The following is a 19,581-nucleotide window of genomic DNA, read 5'->3' as shown; positions in this document are numbered from 1 at the left end:
CTTGAATCAAAGTGTGAAATATGATATATCAAGAACTATGTAATGTTTTGAACAACCAACAATAAAAAATTTAAAAAAATATTCATTGACAAGAGGTAAAAACTTTAGAGTACTAGGATGTAAAGTCAAACACACAAAAAACACATGCTAGGAGAGTTTCTGAGTTTTTTTTTTAATTTTTTTTAGTTGTAGATGGACACAATACATTATTAATTCACTCATTCATTCATTTTTATGTGGTGCTGAGAATCAAACCTAGGCTTCACATGTACTAGGTAAGTGCTCTACCAATGAGCTACAAACCCAGCTGTTTCTGAGATATTAAAGTTTGAGAATGAAATCTTACACAAATAACATAGATTCTCCATTTCAAATGCTCATCTTTATGGCAAGGGTCAGGGGTACTGTTTGTAACATCTATCAAGGTCAAAGCATATGGAAGTTAAAAATATATTATTAACCATTAACCTTAATTCATAGACGAGGTATTATTATGTCTGTAGATTTGTATTTTTTCAAACTAAAATAAAGTAAAATGTTTAAGTCCTTTGGGTATATACCAAGGAATAGGATAACTGGGTCAAATGGTGGTTCCATTCCAAGTTTTCTGAGGAATCTCCCTCTGCTTTCCATTATGGTTGCACAAATTTGCAGCCCCACAAGCAATGTATGAATGTGCCTTTTTCCTCGCCTGTATTTATTGTTACTTGTACTCCTGATAATTGCCATTCTGAATGGAGTAAGATGAAATCTCAGTTTTAATTTGCATTTCTCTGATTGTTACTGCTGATGAATATATATTTTTTGACCATTTGCATTTCTTCTTCTGTAAAGTGCCTGTTCAGTTTCTTAGTCCATTTATTAATTGGGTTATTTGTTGTTTTTTTATGGTATTAAGTTTTTTTTGATTACTTTGTATATTCTGGAGATTAATGCTCTATATGAGGTGCAGGTGGCAAAGATTTTCTCCTATTCTTTGGCTTTTTCCTTTACATTCTTGATTGTTTCCTTTGCTGTGAAGATTTTTAGCTTGTTACCATCCCATTTATTGAATCTTGATTTTATTTCTTGCACTTTAGGAGTCTTGTTGAGGAAGTTGGTTCCTAAGCCAACATGATGGAGATTTGGGCTTACTTTTTCTTCTAATAGGCACAGGGTCTCTGGTCTAATGCCTAGGTCCATGATCCACTTTGAGTTGAATCTTGTGCAGGGAGAGAGGGGTTCAATTTATTCTATTACATATGGATTTCCAGTTTTCCCAGTATCATTTATTGAAGATGCTATCTTTTCTCCAATGTATGTTTATGGTACCTTTGCTAGGATGAGATAACTGTATTTTGTGGGTTTGTCTCTGTGTCTTCTATTCTGTTCCATTCACTTTCATGCCTGTTTTTTTTTTTTTTTTTGCCAATAACATGCTGTTTTTGTTACTATGGCCCTGGTATTGTAATGTCTCCTGCTTCACTTTTCTTGTTAAGAATTACTGAATATTCTGGGCCTCTTATTTTTCCAAATGAATTTCAAGACTGATTTTTCTATTTCTATGAAGAATGCCACTGGAATTTTAATAGGAATTGTATTAAAACTGTATAGCACTTTTGGTAGTATGGCCATTTTGACAATACTAATTATGTCTATCCCAAAACATGGAAGAACTTTCCATTTTCTAAGGTATTCTTCAATTTCTTTAGTTTTCTGTATTTTCATTGAAGAGGTCTTTCACCTCTTTTGTTAGATTGATTCCCAAATATGTACATATATTGAGGCTACTGTGAATCGGATAAATTTCCTAATTTCTCTTTTACTGGATTAATCACTGATGTATAGAAATGTAATTGATTTATGGGTATTAATTTTATATCCCAGTACTTTGCTGAATTCATTTGTGAGTTCTAGAAGTTTTCTGGTGGAGTTTTTTTTTTTTCTGTCTTCTAAATAAAGAATCAAGTTGTCAGCAAATAGTTGAAAGTTTGAGTTTTTCATTTTCTATTTGTATCTCTTTAATTAATTCTTCTAATTGTTCTGTCTAGAGTTTCAAGGACTATGTTGAATAGAAGTGGTGAAAGAGGGCATCCCTATCTTGTTCCAGTTTCTAGAGGGAATGCTTTCAATTTTTCTCCATTTAGAATGATGTTGGCCTTGGGTTTAACATATATAGCTTTTACAATGTTGAGTTATGTTCCTACGATCTCTAGTTTATGTAGTGTTTTGAAAATGAATGTATGCTTCCTTTTGTCAAATGCCTTTTCTGCATCTATTACAATAATCACATGATTCTTGTCTTTAAGTTTACTGATGTGATGAATTACGTTTTAGATTTCTGTATGTTGAACCAAACTTGCATCCCTAGTGAAACTCACTTGATCATGATGCAGTATCTTCTAAATATGTTTTTGTATGTAATTTGCCAGTATTTTATCAAGAATTTCTGCATCTTGGCTGAGGTTGTGGCTCAGTGGTAGAATGCTTGTCTGGCATGTGTGAGGCCCTAGGTTTGATTCTCAGCACTGCATATATAAAATAAAGGCACTGTGTGCATTTACAACTAAAAAAAATTAAAAAAAAAAGAATTTTGGCATCTGCATTCATCATGCATATTGGTCTGAAATTTTCTTTCCTTGGTGTCTTGGTCTGGTTTCGGTGTCAGGGTGATGTTAGCTTCATAGAATGAGTTTGGAAGGGTTCCCTCCTTTTTTAATTCATGGTATAATTTCAAGAGGATTGGTGTTTGTTACTCTTTGAATGTCTGGTAGAACTCTGCTGAGAACTGGTGTGGTCCTGGGCTTTTCTTTGTTGGTAGGCTTTTGATGGCACCTTCAATTTCATTGCTTGAAAGTGATCTGTTCAAATTTTCTATATCCTCCTGATTTAATTTGGGTAGATCATATGTCTCTAGAAATTTGTCAATGTCTTTAAGTTTATCTATTTTATTGGAGTAAAAATTTTCAAAATAGTTTCTGATTATCATGTGTATTTCAGTAGTGTCCATCATATTTCCTTTTCATCATGAATTAGTTTTCTCTTTCATTCTCTTAGTTAGCTTGGCTAACAGTTTATCAATTTTATTTGTTTTTTCAAAGAACCAACTTTTTGCTTTATAAATTTTTTAAAATTTTAATTTTTTGTTTCAATTCCATTGATTTTTACTCTAATTTTATTTATTTCCTGTCTTCTATTGCTTTTGGTGTTGATTTGTTCTTTTTCTAGGGCTTTGAGATGTAACATTAGGTTGTTTATTTGGTGACTTTCTATATTTTAATGAATGAGCTTGATGCAATGAACTTTCCTCTTAGAATTGCCTTCATAATGTCCCAGAGATTTAGATATACTGTCTTGGTATTCTCATGTACCTTTAAATATTTTTTATTTCATCCATGATTTCTTCTGCTTTTCATTGTTCATTCATTAGTATATTATGTAGTCTACAGGTGTCAGAGTAGATTCTATTTTTAATTTTATTGTTGATTTCTAATTTCATTCCATTATGCTCTGATAGGATGCCAGGTATCATCTCTATTTTTTTTGTACTTGCTAAGCGTTGCTTTGTGGTCTGAGATATGTTCTATTTTAGAGAAAGAACCATGTGCTGCTAAAAACAAAGTGTATTCAGTCATTTGTGAATGAAATATTCTATATATGTCTGTTAAGTCTAAATCGTTAATTATATTTTTAAATTCTATAGCTTCTTTATTTGGTTTTTGTTTGGAAGATTTATCCAGTGATGAGAGAGGTGTGTTAAAGTCACCCAGTATTATTGTGTTGTGGTATATTTGATTCTTGAAATTGAGAAGGGCCTGTTTGATATACATAGATGTACCATTGTTTGGACCTTAAATATTTTTGATTGTTATGTCTTGTTGATGTATAATTCCCTTAAGCAGTATGAAATGACCTTCTTTGTCCCTTCTGATAAACTTTGGCTTGAAGTCCACTTTATCTGAAACAAGGATACAAACCCCTGCCTGTCTGAGATCCATGTGAATGGTATGTTTTATCCTATCCTTTTACCTTCAGTGTCTGGATGTCTTTGCCTATGAGGTGAGTCTCCTAGAGACAACATATTTTTAGGTCTTATTTTTTAATCCACTCTGCCAGTCTGTGTCTTTTGATTGATGAATTTAGTCTATTTATACTCAATGTTATTATTGAGAAATAATTTTTATTCCCTGTCAATTTTTGATTCGTTCCTGGTTTTTAATTTGAATTACTTTCTTCTTTGATTGGTTATTCTTCTTATGTAGTTCCCCCCTTTGCTGGTTTTCACTTTTATTTTTCATTTCTTCTTCATGAAAATATTTTATTGAGAATGTTTTGTAGTTCAGGCTTTCTAGTTTTAAATTTATTAACTTTTGTTCATCATGGAACGTTTTTATTTCACTGTCCAACCTCCTGAGTCTCTGATCTGCCTTGAATGTCCAGAATTAATTCTCAGTTAAGTACCTACTTCTCACCTTGCTGAGATGCTGCATGTCTGATTTCTTAGTTTCATGCCAGGAAGCAACCAAGAAAATGACCTTCTAATCTGCCATTTGAATCCAATTACCAGTCAACTTTTTAAGATAACTTTCCTCAACTTTAATCTCATCCATTACAAACTACAATTTTTTGAAAAGTCTTTACTCTTACAATATGGGAATGAACTAACTATTTTTTGGAGAGTGGGGGCAACCAGGGCTTGATCCCAGGGGTGTAACCGCTGAGCCATATCTCTAGCCTTATTCTTTTTCTTTCTTTCTTTTTTTCTTTTTTTTTTTTTTTTGAGACAGGTCTCACTAAATTGTTGAGGATGGCTTTGAACCTGTGATCCTCCTGCCTTAGCATCTTGAGTTATGGAGTTACAGATGTACAACACCACACCCAGGAGGAATGTACTATTAACTAGAAACTTTGTTCCTTGTATTTTGGAAGGCATTCTCCTTAACAAGGTATAGAAATAGCAGAAATTTGCTTAATATTTTATCATTTTTGTAAAACCATTTCAATCCCCAAATAGGAGAATATATTTTGACCTTTACTATTAGTCACTGGTTTTTAAAGGATTTTTATTGTTTTCTTTCATGATGACATTCTTCATTCTGTGAAGGCCAACGACATATGCAGAAGGTATTAGACTCAGAAAAAACAGGATTGTAACAAATATCAGTCTCTATCCAAATTAACAAAAGTCTTATTCCACCACAGGGAAAAACGCTATATGTGAATAATTACCATGAGACAAACCAGTTTTTGGTAGAATAAGATGTGAGTTGCTCAGGCCGTGAGCCAGCACTGGTTTTTCACACAGATGCTAATCTAAGCTTTTAAAATTAATTCAGATACTCTTCTAGAATGTGACCCTTTTTGTGTTAATTTAACATATATGTACCCTATTTGAAAAATGGAGAATAAACACTAGTGTTCCCATAGGGGTGAGAATGAAAAGGAAGTGCAAAAGATATCTGATGCATAATGCTGTGTTTGATGTACCAAAAACTGCAGTTTTTCTCAAGCAAGTTCAATCATAGAACCCTCCATTTTTTTCAGTATTATAAAAGAATATGCATTAAAGATAGTTCTTTTTGTTTCTCATAAGAGGTTTAGTTGGGCATGTAAAAATAAAGCCATTATTTCAGTATCCTAATATTCATTTGTATTACTGGTAACCTAAAAGCCCAATATGGTTTCAGTGAAAAAGACAATCAGTAGGGAAGTTATCCTCCACACTATTCTGTGTTAAGAACAATAATTATTTTTCTTTTAGAATTCTAAGGCCAGAGAAATACTAAAATCTATAATGAGTAGTAAACAAAACTGATTTATTATGTCTGGGTAGTACTTGGTGTAGGTGTGTGATGGGAATTCTTCAGTCTTAAGAGGAAATTAAATTCAGAGTGCTTTTGTGAAATTGATTTTTTGTTTTAAGGAGAAATGTTTTATTGATACTCACCTGCCACCATCCATCCTCATGTCCAAGGGGCCATCCTTCCGAAGGGAAAAACCTCTTTCAGGAGCATCAAGTTGCATGGAAGAACACCCAAGATCCAAAAGAACTCCATTCAAAGTCCCTGGCTGCACTCCGGCTTTCATTAATAAGTCTTCTGCCTGGCTGAACTGGCCTAGCATAGCTCGGATCTGCTTACTGTAAATAAACCCAGGAGACAGAGAAAACACTCCTATTATATTAAAGCGTTTCTTAAAGAGAGCACATTCTATTATTAGATAATTTAATCAATATGTATTTACTGAGTATCAACCAATGGCTAGTGCAATACAAAAGAACATATAGATATGGAAACTATATATCTTGGTTTCAAACACCAGAGCTGATTTAATGTAATCTTATTCTTATAAATAAACACAATTTATTATATACCATTGGGAAGGTATACAATAGCTCATAAATCAGAAATCATAAAAAAATTCATAAATTAGAAAAATTCCTTTGTCAATCCAGATTTTTAATTTTAAATAGTTTTAAATCTATTTTAAATCTATCATATGGGTAGGAAAAAGAAACACACGCTATTTTATCAAAAGAATTACCTTAATGAATAAGACAGTTAAAATACAATAAATAATAGAACAAGAATCATATAAAGAAAATGTGATATATATACACAATGGAATTTCACTAAGCCCCCCCTCCCACACACAAAAAAGAAATCCTATCATCTTCAACAATATGGATGGAAGTGGAGATCAGTATGTTAAGTTAGTCAGTAACAGACAAGTACTGCATGATAGCACTCATATGTGGGACATAAAATACTTTTCAAATAGTAGAATGGTGCTTATTGGCAATGGAGGAGAGTTGGGTGGAGGGAGGAAATGTGAAAAGGTTGATCAATGGGCACTAAATTATAGATAGGAGCAAGATGTTCTGGTGTGTAGTAGGATGACTATAGGTAGGAATAATGTACTGTACATTGCAAAAAGCTGGAAGAAAAAAATTTGAGAGTTGTCACAATAAAGAAATGATAAATGGTTGAGCAGATAGATATGTTTAACCTGATTTAAACATTGTAATATACCCTTTACATATTTATATATATTTATATATATATACATATATATGTATTTATATACACACATATATATATAAATACATATATATGTATTGAAACATTGCATACTATCCCAAAATATGTAAAATTTTATGTGCCAGTTAATCATAAATTTAATTCAAAAAACAGAAATCAGAAAAGGCATGTCACATAAGTTCATTCCAATCATTTTAGTTTTCTTCATGATTTTCCTATAATTTAGGATGGGGTGCTATGCAGCTACACATTGGAGAAATGAAACTATGACTAAAATAAATGATTTCTTGAAGAGGCAGTGTTTTAGATCTCAGCAGAAATTCTGAAGTGAATGGAACATTCAGAATTAACTCAGGCAAGGAGTTAGGATCACCTTGTTGTTAGGCTTTCTCTTTCCTACACAAAGGGAGATGCTGCCTTCAGGGTTCCTCAGGAGCCCCAGGGCCTCAGGGCAACTGGCATTCATTTTGGAAGGGGAATGAGAAAAAAATAGGGCAGCTCTAAAGATGTCATTCCTCTGAGTGTAAAGGAAGATGGAGTGAGGTTGGATTTCAACAGTGTTGGGAAATTCATACTTATGTATTTGCTTACATATTAATGCTGTTTACAGGGAACTTCACAGTTCATTGTTTTATTTTTCTTAAATACTGTGATTTTTTAATTTCACTCACCAAATAGATATTGATTATCTTCTGTATGTCAGTGATTATGCTATGTAAAAGATATATAAAGGGTATATGAAGATTAATAGAGTATGTCTTTTGGAGCTTTGAGCTGAGAGAAGCAAGATGTATAAATAGTTTACAAAACAATCTGAATGAAGCAAATCATAAACAGATGAGCAAATTGCCCTGTTTTGGGAAAATATGAATGCTAATAATAACATTGGAAACCCTGAAACAGTTAAATCTTGCCACTGAAAGGCAACTCACAAGTCATTTATGCCAATAAATTAACAAATATTTGAATCATCCCCCAATCCAATATTACTGCTAAGTAATGGGGAAAGGGAGGAGAAACAGTCTAAATCCCTTTCTTTTCACAACATTGGTGAAGAAGGGATTCCCATTCAAAGACTGTGGAGATGGTTAAAAAGACAATAACGAACACCAGAATTTATAAACTATATGTATTCACAACCTAGGAGAAGAAGACAAATTATGCCATGTCAGGTCACACAGATTATACTCAACAGAGTGAACAAGCAGAGCTGTGCTATTAAGAAGTTGGAGTGCCCCCTGGTTCCTACAGGTGGATGTGATTGGTTTCTTTGAACATAGACTGGTAGGGATCTGAACGTGCTAATCAATAACAGGCAGAAATGGTGCCTGATGCCTATAAAAAGAAGGGTTATTTGGCTAGGGAATCTTACCCACAAAAACATCATTAGAAGGAAATCCTATGCTATAGCTATCATGATTCTCAGTTCTCCTTTTCTTGTATCTTCAGCCACTCTCCATATAAAAAATCTTTCACCAGGATAGTTGCTCTTTTATGAAGTTGTGCCAGTTTGCTTATATGACTAAGTCTGAATTCTACATAATCAACACAGAATAAATTCTTACTTCCCTTGTTCAACTATTATATTACTATAGCTCAAAATCAAATAGTTTTGGAATTTATTTCATTGTTGAGCTATACTAACTCTAACTTTTTAGTCTTTTTCACATGCAATGCTGCTATGCCTGTTTCTTCTATTATGTATCTGGTATTTTTGTTAATTGCTTTTTATCTAAGTACAATTTTTGCCATACGTATTTTCCTTTCCTGTTTTTGAGACAGGGTCTCACTAAACTGCTGAGGCTGGCATCATTTGATGCCAGCCTCCCAGCCATTAAGTTTTATTAGTCTGTAGGCACAAAGCAGAGACCATCGCTAGTTTGACCATTTTATTAATCCTCTTCAGCAAGGAATTTAGAGTGAGCCAAAACAGTGGATGAATGCATAGTTTCATTTTAGGAACAATAAGATCAAACATTTGTAAAGTGCTTTTTATATGCCAGAACTGGTGCTTAGTCCTTTATGCCTACAAACTTATTTCATACTCAAAATAACCCTATGAGGTAGGTGACTGACTCACCTCAGATAAGAAAACAAGTGCAGACAGTGAAGTCAAGTCATACAGTTAGTAGGCAGTGAAATCAGAATATAAACTTAGTCCACTCTCGCCCCCAAGTCCATGTTCTTAGTTGCTACACAACATTACCTCTCATGTTCCTATTTACTACATTTCAGATCTCCAACTCTTCATTATTACGATCTTGTCCTTATGTACAAATTTATCTTACTTTTCTAGTAAGATAAATTTACTAAATAATTGTTTTTGTTTGCCATTGTTTCATAGACATAGGTCTGCAGATTCAATTCTCACAAATATTTGCTGAATAGGGATTAGCTACCATGTACTGGATACAAGAATATGAAAATAAATAAGAACATACAATATAAAAGGGCACATCAACAAATATACATAAATCACCTTGGAGATAATTCACTTTTTTAAAGTAATAGAGGTATAGTGGAAAGGGGAAATGACATATTGCTTATGTTTAAATCTTGGCTCTGCTACTTATTAATCCTGTGGTAATGGGTAAGTTACTCTTCTCAGTTTCAATTTTCTTGTATCTCATGTTGCTTAATTTTTCCCCCCTCTGAGTGCATCTAGTATGACAGAAATACCTTAAATTCTGATGTTAGAGTGAATCAGAACATGAGTATTCTGATGATTTAACCCCCCAAATCATTTCCTCATTTGTACTATGAAGACAATAGAACAATTTTAAACTTACACAGATTTTATGAAGGTGTGTTAACTAACATATATAAGAATGTCAAGGCATTAAAAGGTCTTCAATAATATGACCTTTCTCTTCCTGCTTTAAGCTGTTTTTCTTTCCTCAGATAGAGTTTTGTCACTGTGCTGCCAGTGAGAGTTGGGAACAATGGTATTAGGGTCTGTAAACAAGTCAAGAGCTGCGGCACAATGGTAAGGATTTGTTCCAAATATACCAACTGCACGCTGAATATGACCTTTTGACTATGAAGAATTTTCTTTGACCTCTCTTAGGTACCATTATTTTTCTGTATTTCTCCTTCCTCTATACCATGCCTCTATTATACCAGGAGAATGGTTTACTTTTTAATGTTAATATTTACCACATAAAATTTTTCCATATGTACTTATATTCAAGATATTTTCATTATCATATTGATATGAGCACTGCTAAATATTATTAAATGATACCTTTGTCAGAGTATTTCCATAACTGTAGAGAAGAAATGAAAAGATATATATGCTCTGCATAATTTTCTAAAAATTTCTTGGTATAGCCCATAAATTTCTAAAAATTACTTGGCATAGCCCATAAAATCACAGAAATCTTTTTCACTTTATTTTTCCAGTCTTATTTCTCCTTCGGCTTTATTATGAATTGATTACATTGCTATACTTTCAAGCTCAGTGATCTTTTTTTCTGTACTGTCTAATCTGACATAAATTTCTTTCAGTGAAATGTTTATTTCAGATATTATCAATACCCATCTATGGAAGCTCCATTTTGATCTTTTAAAAAAGTCTTTCATTTTTCCATGTGAATTATACTTCAGTAAAGCTGTTAGCAAGAAAAAAAATCTTATTTTTGTTCCTCTGTTTCCTTGTGTTTTCCTTTATATTCTTGATTATCTGGAGCATATTTATAAAAAAGTTTTCTTGTCCTTGTGTACATCACCTCTGTAATTTCTGGTTTGCCATCCCTTCACTGACTTATTTTTTGCATGTCTAGAAATTAATTGATTGAATCATTGACATTTTGAATTCAGTGTTGTCTCATAATAAATTTTCTATTTCCTTAAAGTATTAGACTTATGGGTCAATTTTATCTTTTAAAGGATTTTTTTTAAATTAAAAATTAATGTTAAATTAAAGTTAATGTTTACATTGGATTAAACATATCTACTTCCGCAAACATGAAAATATTTTCTTTTAGCTTTCTGAAATGTACATTATCATAGTTTACAGTACTGTCCAACAGCATGCCAGAACTTCTTACTTTTACCTAACTATAACTTAGTATTTACTGACAACATTTCCCTTCCTTCATTCATCTCTAGGCTCTTTAGCCTCTGGTAATGCTACTTTCAACGTCTATGAAATCAATTATTGTATATCATGCATATAAGTGAGATCATGTGGTAGTTTTCTGTCCATGGTTTACTTCAAAAAAAAATCTCTATTTCCATTTATGTTGTTGCAAATGACAGCATTTCATTCTCTTTATGGTGAACAGTATTCCATTGTACTTAGTACCATATTTCCTTTATCTATTCATCAGCTGAAGGACACTTAAGTTGTTTCCATTTATTGGCTATTAGTGCTATAATAAACATAAGAAGGTAGATGTCTCTTCAACATACTGATTATATTGCCTTTAAATATATACCCAGTAGGGGACTGCTAGAGCATATGATAGTTCTATTTTTAAGCTTGTGAGGAACCTCCACACAGTTTTCCATAATGGCTTTACAAATTTCCAGTTCCACCAACAGGGGACCAAGGTCTTCCTTTTCTCTACATCCTCACCAACACTTGCTATCTCTTGTCTTTTTAATAAAATTGCCATTGTTACTACAGTGAGGTGATATTTGAGGTGAAGTTTTACTTCATATTTTCAATTTTCTTAAAACCTTTGACAGCACTACCTTTATTAACCATTGTCTTTTGTTTTAAGAAATACTTTTAAAAATTAATTTATCATTCATTCACTGTTCACATATTGACTTAAAGTTTATTTTAGAAATGATAAAATACAATTATATTTATACTTCTCAGTACCTTGTAAAAGATTTATTCAGTGGAAAAATCTTTCCCTGTTTTGGAATGATTAAGCAGCTCCTAAAAGTTTTGCACTCACTCATGCACTTATGACCATTGTGAGTTTTAAACACAGTTCAGTTTTTACATTGCTCAATTATAAAAACAAATGCCAAAAGGATATCTACTGAGCAGAGTCTAAATATTGGTTACTTTTCTAAGCATGTAAGATACAGATAAAACCCCTAATGACTGCAGAACTTTTGTTATTAGGAGACAATAAAAATCAATACAATCAGAAACTTCTCTATGTAACTACAGGAGTTTAAACTAACAAGATCAATTCTTTCACTGAGAAAAAACTAGAAAGGTTTTTATGATCAATTATTATGATCATCTGCTTAAAATAAACAGACAGGAATAAAAGCATCTATGACTTATTTAGCTCTCTATCTAAAGACCTATTAATTTATAAGTGGAAGGTAAGTGCTAATAAATTGAGCTTCATAGAATATGGGAGACAAATAAGAGAGTTCAGAACCCATCAAGGTGGGCTATGCCACAAAGTGGGATACTAAATTTCTAAAATAAGACAAAAGTAGTAAGAGGATAGACAAATAAAAAATAGATCATTAAGGTACTAGGTTCACTTTCTAATCAGGCTTAAAAATAAGGCTTAACAGGCTTAAAAGCCTTATTGTATTACTAGGATGATATGGTCTTAGATTAATTACGTGTCAGAAACAAGACCAAATAGAACCTGGAAGAAGATATCTCCCAGATTCTCAAATTAGCTCCATGATTTTTCAAAAACAATGTTATAACAAATATTTAAAAATACTAGATGGATATGGAGGTCAGACCAAATATCATGCTCTAGAAATATATATACTAGAATCAGACCTACAGGATATGGAATAGTTATTAGAATGGACTATAAAATAACTAATTAACTTACTCAAGAAAACAAAGAAAAAAATAGATAATTTCAGCCCGGAAATGGGTCTATAGAAAATAGTAAAATGAAAATAAGGTCAAATAGGAAAAAGAAAATGATAATAATTGAAAATAAATTTCAACAAATGGGGTTAAGAACAACTCAGAGGCACTACCATGAGAGCTGAGATCCAGCCCAGGTGGCTCACAACAACCCAAATGGAATCCAGGATTTCAGTAGGCTGGGTTCACTGCAGACACTGCCAGAGCCTAGCCTTTGGCAAAGGACTTCCCCTTCCAACCAGTAGACTACCATGGGAGGTCAATTCCAGCATCCCGGATCCACCCACTCCAACTTAAGCAGGTTCCAGACCCAGGATGCAGTACCATCCATTGAGGGACACTGGTAGAGTCTGGAAGCCCAACATCAAGATGAGGTACAGACAATCTGCACAGGTATTACAAGAATATAGGGAAGAAATTGTAATATCTCACATCCACACTGCAAGAAAGGAAGACACATAGACAACATGAAAAAATAAGGTAGGAAAGTGCCCCATACAAACACTTATACATGTTGTGATTACCATAATAAGTTCAAAGGAAGAATTAATGTATAAAAAATACACAACAGAAGGAGAAAATAAAATAATTAACAAAAAGACAATAAAGAAAAGAAAATGGAATGTAGAACAAGTTAGACAAAAAATAAACAGGAATATGGTAGGAGATTTAAACCCAAACATATCAATAATTCTATTAAATATCACTGGACTAAATAGTCTAATTAAAAGACCGGTAGTATTATATTTGATTTTAAAAGTCCAACAATCAGCTGCTTATAAATGACAAAATTAAACATTAGGACATAAAAAAGTTAAAGATGAGATACAAAAAATATGCCATACAAACACGAAACAAAAATAGATGGTATAGTGTTAACAAAATAGATTCTAAAACAGAAAACATTACTAAATGTGAAAAGAATATTATCAAGACAAAAGCATGACATGTCAATTACACATGTGCACTTACCTAAATAGTTTCAAAGTATGTAAGCAAAAGCTGATAGAAGCAAATGCAGATAGACAAACACAAAAATTATAGATTTTTAAATGTTTCTCAATATAGACAGAATAATCAGAAAATATTTGAAACACAATTAACAAGTTTCATGTAACTGACATATAAACAAAACTCCATATTCCATGGTTGATGATAATGTCTTCTGTTGAGCCTTTTGTTGATTCCTTTGGCACTCTGTACATACTACTTTGTAATGTGATTTATCTTTTATATAGGGATACTACTATCTCTGTAGGTAAAGCATTAATCTCTTAACGGTCCTATGGACAATTATACACTGTTTTTTGGCTATTTGTTCTGTGTCTTCAGCACTGAAATGATTTTTTTTTTGAAGGTGGTAATAAATCAAAAAACAATTTAAAAAGTCATCAAAGAGTACTTAATAATAACCAATTCAACATCTTTTTCACCACCTATCTGAATATGATCAAAGTATTAAGAAAGAGATGTAATACATAGAGTATACTTATGTGTACTTTAGAGAGGCAAATAAATGCAGTGTACATAAGGTTTATTGAATATAATTGTTATAAGGGCATAGTTTTAGACAGTTATCTTTCCTATTTCTTAAAGAAGCTTTAAGGAGCCATCTTACAACAGACAACCAGAGTATGTTTTTAATATTTTTCTTCATGATATCTTGCTACCTACAATATCGTGGAAAAGTTTAAGTATACTCAAAGGAAAAAATGCTAGTATGTTGTAGTAACAAAGAAATAAAATAATAAAATAAAAGCCAAGAAATTAGGTAAGATTAATTTATACAATGAAGAAGAAAACTTTGAAGTGTTTTAAAATGAAGAATGATATTACAATCATAATATTATTCAAACAAAATTCCTTTTGGAGAATTGCTTTTACTCTTCTAGGAATTTTTTTCCCAGTACAAATACATTTAATTTAATATGTACAAAGATTTAATTATGCACAGAATGGTTTTCTCTAAGTAATGATTGTTATGTAGCATTTACAACATGGCCTTTAAACAACTCCTTCTATGTATCTAACGTATCTGGCTTCTGTATGCTAGATAATTTTGCTCCTATAATACCACCCCCTTATCTATTGTTTTAGAAAGTTTAGTGTGATAATTAGAATAAGAAGTGACCATCTCTCTGAGGCATCACTTTCTAATATATTCTGAATTTAAGAACTGAGATAAATTTAACCTTTAAATATTGATCACCATGCATATACTCTGTCAAAATACCCTACTTTTGTGGCTTGGATATGAGGTATTCCCCCCAGAAAGCTCCTGTGTTAATACCAAGAGAAAAAAAATGGTTAGATTATGAGAACTACAATTTCATCAGTGGATTAATTCATTTGATGGGTTAATGATCTGATGAATTGCTGGATGGTTATTGTAGGTAGGTGGGGTATAGCTGGAGAAAATGGGTCACTGGGGTTGTGCACGGGGTGGGGGACCTTATATATTTTGTCTCTGGTTCCTTCCAGTCTCTGTTTCCTGGCTGCAATAAAGTGAGTACATTTCCTCTACCATGCCCTTCCTCCATGATGTTCTGCCTCTGTAAAGCAATGGAGACAGCCAATTATGGACTAAGACCGTGAAACTGAGAGCCCACAATAAATGTTTCCTCTCTATGTTTTTCTTATCGGGTATTTTGGTCACAATGATGAACAGCTGACTAATACATCCACTAATTCTATTAATCAGAAAATTTTTAAATGTCACAACTTAAAACATCAATAGTCTTGAATGCTTAGCAACATTGAAGCAGAATGTTTGGATGGCCTACAGAATTCATGTTTAAAGAAGTCAGGTGATTTAATCTAACTGTCTCTAAGGATGAATATCAAAAGCACATGAACAATGTTGACAAATTATATGTATTTTGTGACCCACTCAAGGAATCAACATCAAGACAAAATCAGTTGCATTTTGGAGATTTTCCCGAGGAGTTCTCATTCTTCTTTAAGAAACAAAGGTTGGTAAACTCTTGAGACTGATGACAGCTTCTATATATTAAGTATGCAACAATGTACATGATGAAAATGAGTAGGAAATATCAAACACTTACTATTATGGTAAAGGAAAATGGTTGTCATATAGCACAAAGGATAGCAGATGCTAGGAACCCTGAGGCTTGGTAAGTAGATATAAGTGCCACCCCCCAACCCAGAGAGAAGACAGAAACTCTATTTACATCAATTAGACCTTACTTCTACTATGCCAATTTTATATGACCAGTTCCTCTACCCTAGTATCTCCTAATGGGTAGACTTTTAAAATGGCATCAAACATTCAATTTAAACAAAGAAAAAAAATCATTACATACAACCAAGTATCTAAATATGAAAGGAAGATGCATAATAGAAATTCAATGATTTTCAAATAAAGAGACCAGCCATAAACTCAATTATAGCCCACTGAATCTGGGGTTTGAATTTTAATTTATATTTTTTACTCCATTCTATGTACATATTCTTTTCACAAAAATGTTTATTTTTTAAAAAGTCAAATTGATGCTCTACAAAAACACACGTTTATCCTATAGTTTTGAATACTTACTGGTCATGCTGCTGTCAACTACTAAAAATATTGAAATGATACATTCAGGGAAGGAAAAGAAAGTAAGCAAAACTTTTATTGTCGGTGGTTCTAATTAACTTCAAAATTTGGTTTGGTTATTACATAAGATTGCAAGAATATTAGAGTAAATAGTTAATGGTTTTAGTCTAAAGAAAAAAAATAAACTTTTTGCCTCTGGTTGGGGGGAGAGTTCATTAAAATTTAAAATTGGTAGTGTGAGTTTCAGTGGATTGTCATTTCTTTTTTTAAGTTCAGTAGGCATAAGTAAAATTCAATCCCTCTGTAAATGCAAATTAATGAATGAGGTATGTTTCAGAAGAAAATTTGTATTATCCACAGTATTTTCCAGTGATTTCTCTCTGAAAGGGAATTTCTTTATATGCTGAGTTTTAGTCCCATGACCACTGCATATCTTTTCTCATTTTAAAAGATTATACAAGTGGACTTATATATGAAGTGGTCTTCCAGGAGACACATGAATTTAGTTTATATAAATTTTGATTGCATTATTTTATAAAGAGAGATTGGGTGATTAGATTCAAACCTGAAAGTGCAATAGAAGGATAATGCTTAGGATTTCATATGTTTTGTTGGGTTAATGTTGCCTGATATACCACTGCTTTATGGCCTATAAGATTTAATTCCTATGATATTAAATCATAAAATAATTCTAGATGTAGTCCAGTATACTGAAATTTATATCTTTAATTAATTTAGTAACATTAATAAGAACACAGCACACAAATAATGAAAAAAGAATTTAAATAGTTGACTACTGTGATTATTAAGTAGATTTTATTATTCAAAGATTACCAACTACAGGTACAAAATATATTGTTAGTCAAAATATTTTATTTTGTAACATTAAATAAATTATTCAGAAATTTGGAGGCTATTGCAAGATCATGTGTATAAACCTGGAGGCTAACTGTGTGTTGTTGTATTAAAATACCACTGATTGGCCATGATAGATTTAATCAACTTTATATAATTTCTAAATCAAATCCTATATTGCATAGCAGAAAGTAAGGCCTTTCATAGCAAATATGAAAATGATTTTATTTAAAAATGATTTTATCTAAGAACATATTTTCTTTCAGGAAATCCCACAGGAAGGTTCCTTATAATTCTAATGCAGTCAGAAAATTAAAAGAATAATTCAGCCGGACATAGTGGTGCATGCCTGTAATCCCAGCGTCTCCGGAGGGATGTACCAAAAATAAAAATTAAAACCAAAACAAAATAATTAACCCATATTTTTAAGTTTAAATTTTGAAATAATATTCTTTTCTATACAGATAAAATGCTTTTGAGATTTTTAAGAAAATCAGCAAATCATTCTGTTGCAGACATTTTCTGAATATTTCTGTCTCAGGTACTATGCATTAGATACTAGATAACAAAGTAAAACATATTGCCTATTACCAAAGAGCTCACAGTAAATAATACCAGTAAACAACTTTACGATATACACAATGCTTTGTGACTTTCAATACAATCCTATAAATTATATAAAGTAAACATTTTAATCTCAAATGGCAATTACAGAAACTTGGGTTCAGAGAATATTTTTCTTAATTATTTTTCTATCAAGTCATGTAGCATACTTAATAGAGAACAGAATGAATGCTCAATAAATATTTGATAATGAGAGAATAAAACAACTGCTCAAGGTCACAAAGTCAATAGTAGAAGGCTAAGAATTAAACTCAGGTGAAGTTAATTTCAAGACCAAGATGTCAAATAATTACTGCGGACAGCTTTAGAGGGTTGATTCAGGGCATATGTTTGTACCTCTGTGATGAATCTGATTCAACAACTTCTTATTACAGTAATTCTTGAACTATGTATACATTTATTTTTAAAAGTGAAGTAGCATGCTAGGAGAAAAAGTCTATTCATTGCTCTCATTTTAGTATCGCCTAGGAGGATAGAGGACAGAAAAGAAACTACTGAGGAATCTGAAAAGGAATTACAGAGATCTACCATCTACATTACCAAAGGTGATGGTTAGGTCACTGGCAGTTATGAGACAGAAATCATCTGCCTGATGACAAATCTTATTGTGTGCTTAAGAACTAGAACAATCTAAATATCATTCTTGAGTTAGAATTTACCAGGTTAGCCTTATACCAGCACAAACAGGTTTCTTAATGGGACCACAAACCTCAGCTTAAAAAAACAACATCTAAAATAACATGATTTTCAACAAGTACTCAAAGGAATTAATTCAGATTTTGGTGTCAATTATTTAGGTTATTTCATTTTTGTTTGAATGACTTAGAAATAATACTTATTGAAAAACAACTGAGGGATCTCTTGGTAGGTGTCAAAATCTGAAAAAAATGATATGTTACTAGATAAATCTTTCCTGTAGGTGGGCCTACTTAAGTGTTATAAAATACCAGGACTTGACTTAATCTCTAAAATACAAGGAACATTTAAATGATTGTTAGATGTTAATAGAAAATATTTATTGAAACTTTACCATGTGACATGTACTATTTTAAGCATTTTCTTTATATTAAAACATGATTTTCAAAGATTCTTATGAATTAAGTAGTATTTCCTCATTTTACAAATGGGATTACTAATGCCAGAGGACTTATGAGATTTCTTGCAGAATACATGGCTACCAAATAGTTGAACTGGGATGCTAGCTAAGGCAGTCTGTGCTATTAAGCATTATATCATATTGCTCCTGTAGATAAGAGTTCTCAAGTCCAATGGTACAAATGACAGCTACCATTGGCATCTTCATTCACTGAGTAGCACATGTTGACCTAAGGGGTTGTTCTTTAATATTTCATTTAGATCTTTAAAAACCAATAATCTTTGAGGTAGTTAATACTACACCTATTTTACACATCAGGAAACTGACTTAGAATGTTGAAATAATCTGTCCACTCTCACAGGTATGCAGGCTGAGAGTCTAACCCTAGTTACCCTGTTTTCAACACCTCTATTTTTAGAACACCTTGGTCGTGGCTCAGTGGTAGAACATTTGCCTTGTCTGTGTAAGGCACTGGCACCACATAAAAACAAATAAAACAAAATAAAGGTACTGTATCCATCTACAATGAAAAAAAATATATGTATATATATGAAAACATTGCAATATTATGAAGTATATAGGAATATATATATACACACACAAATATATATATTTTTATATA

General features: G+C 32.2%; 1 protein-coding gene across 4 annotated transcripts in view; it reads right to left on the bottom strand.

The window, feature by feature from the left end:
- Mettl15 (methyltransferase like 15) overlaps positions 1 to 19,581 on the bottom strand; it is a 225,817-nt gene that overhangs the window by 39,154 nt on the left and 167,082 nt on the right. For all 4 annotated transcript variants that reach the window (XM_048788522.1, XM_015477730.2, XM_015477731.2 and 1 more), the window contains exon 5: positions 5,927 to 6,118. In XM_048788522.1, the coding sequence (XP_048644479.1) occupies positions 5,927 to 6,118 (192 nt within the window). The remainder of the gene's footprint in view (positions 1 to 5,926; positions 6,119 to 19,581) is intronic.

The sequence above is a fragment of the Marmota marmota genome, unplaced genomic scaffold (genome assembly GCF_001458135.2).
Source record: "Marmota marmota marmota unplaced genomic scaffold, marMar, whole genome shotgun sequence".
NCBI classification, from domain to species: domain Eukaryota; kingdom Metazoa; phylum Chordata; class Mammalia; order Rodentia; family Sciuridae; genus Marmota; species Marmota marmota.
The sequence above is the reverse complement of the archived record's forward strand: the minus strand, read 5'-3'. Positions and strand labels throughout refer to the sequence as shown.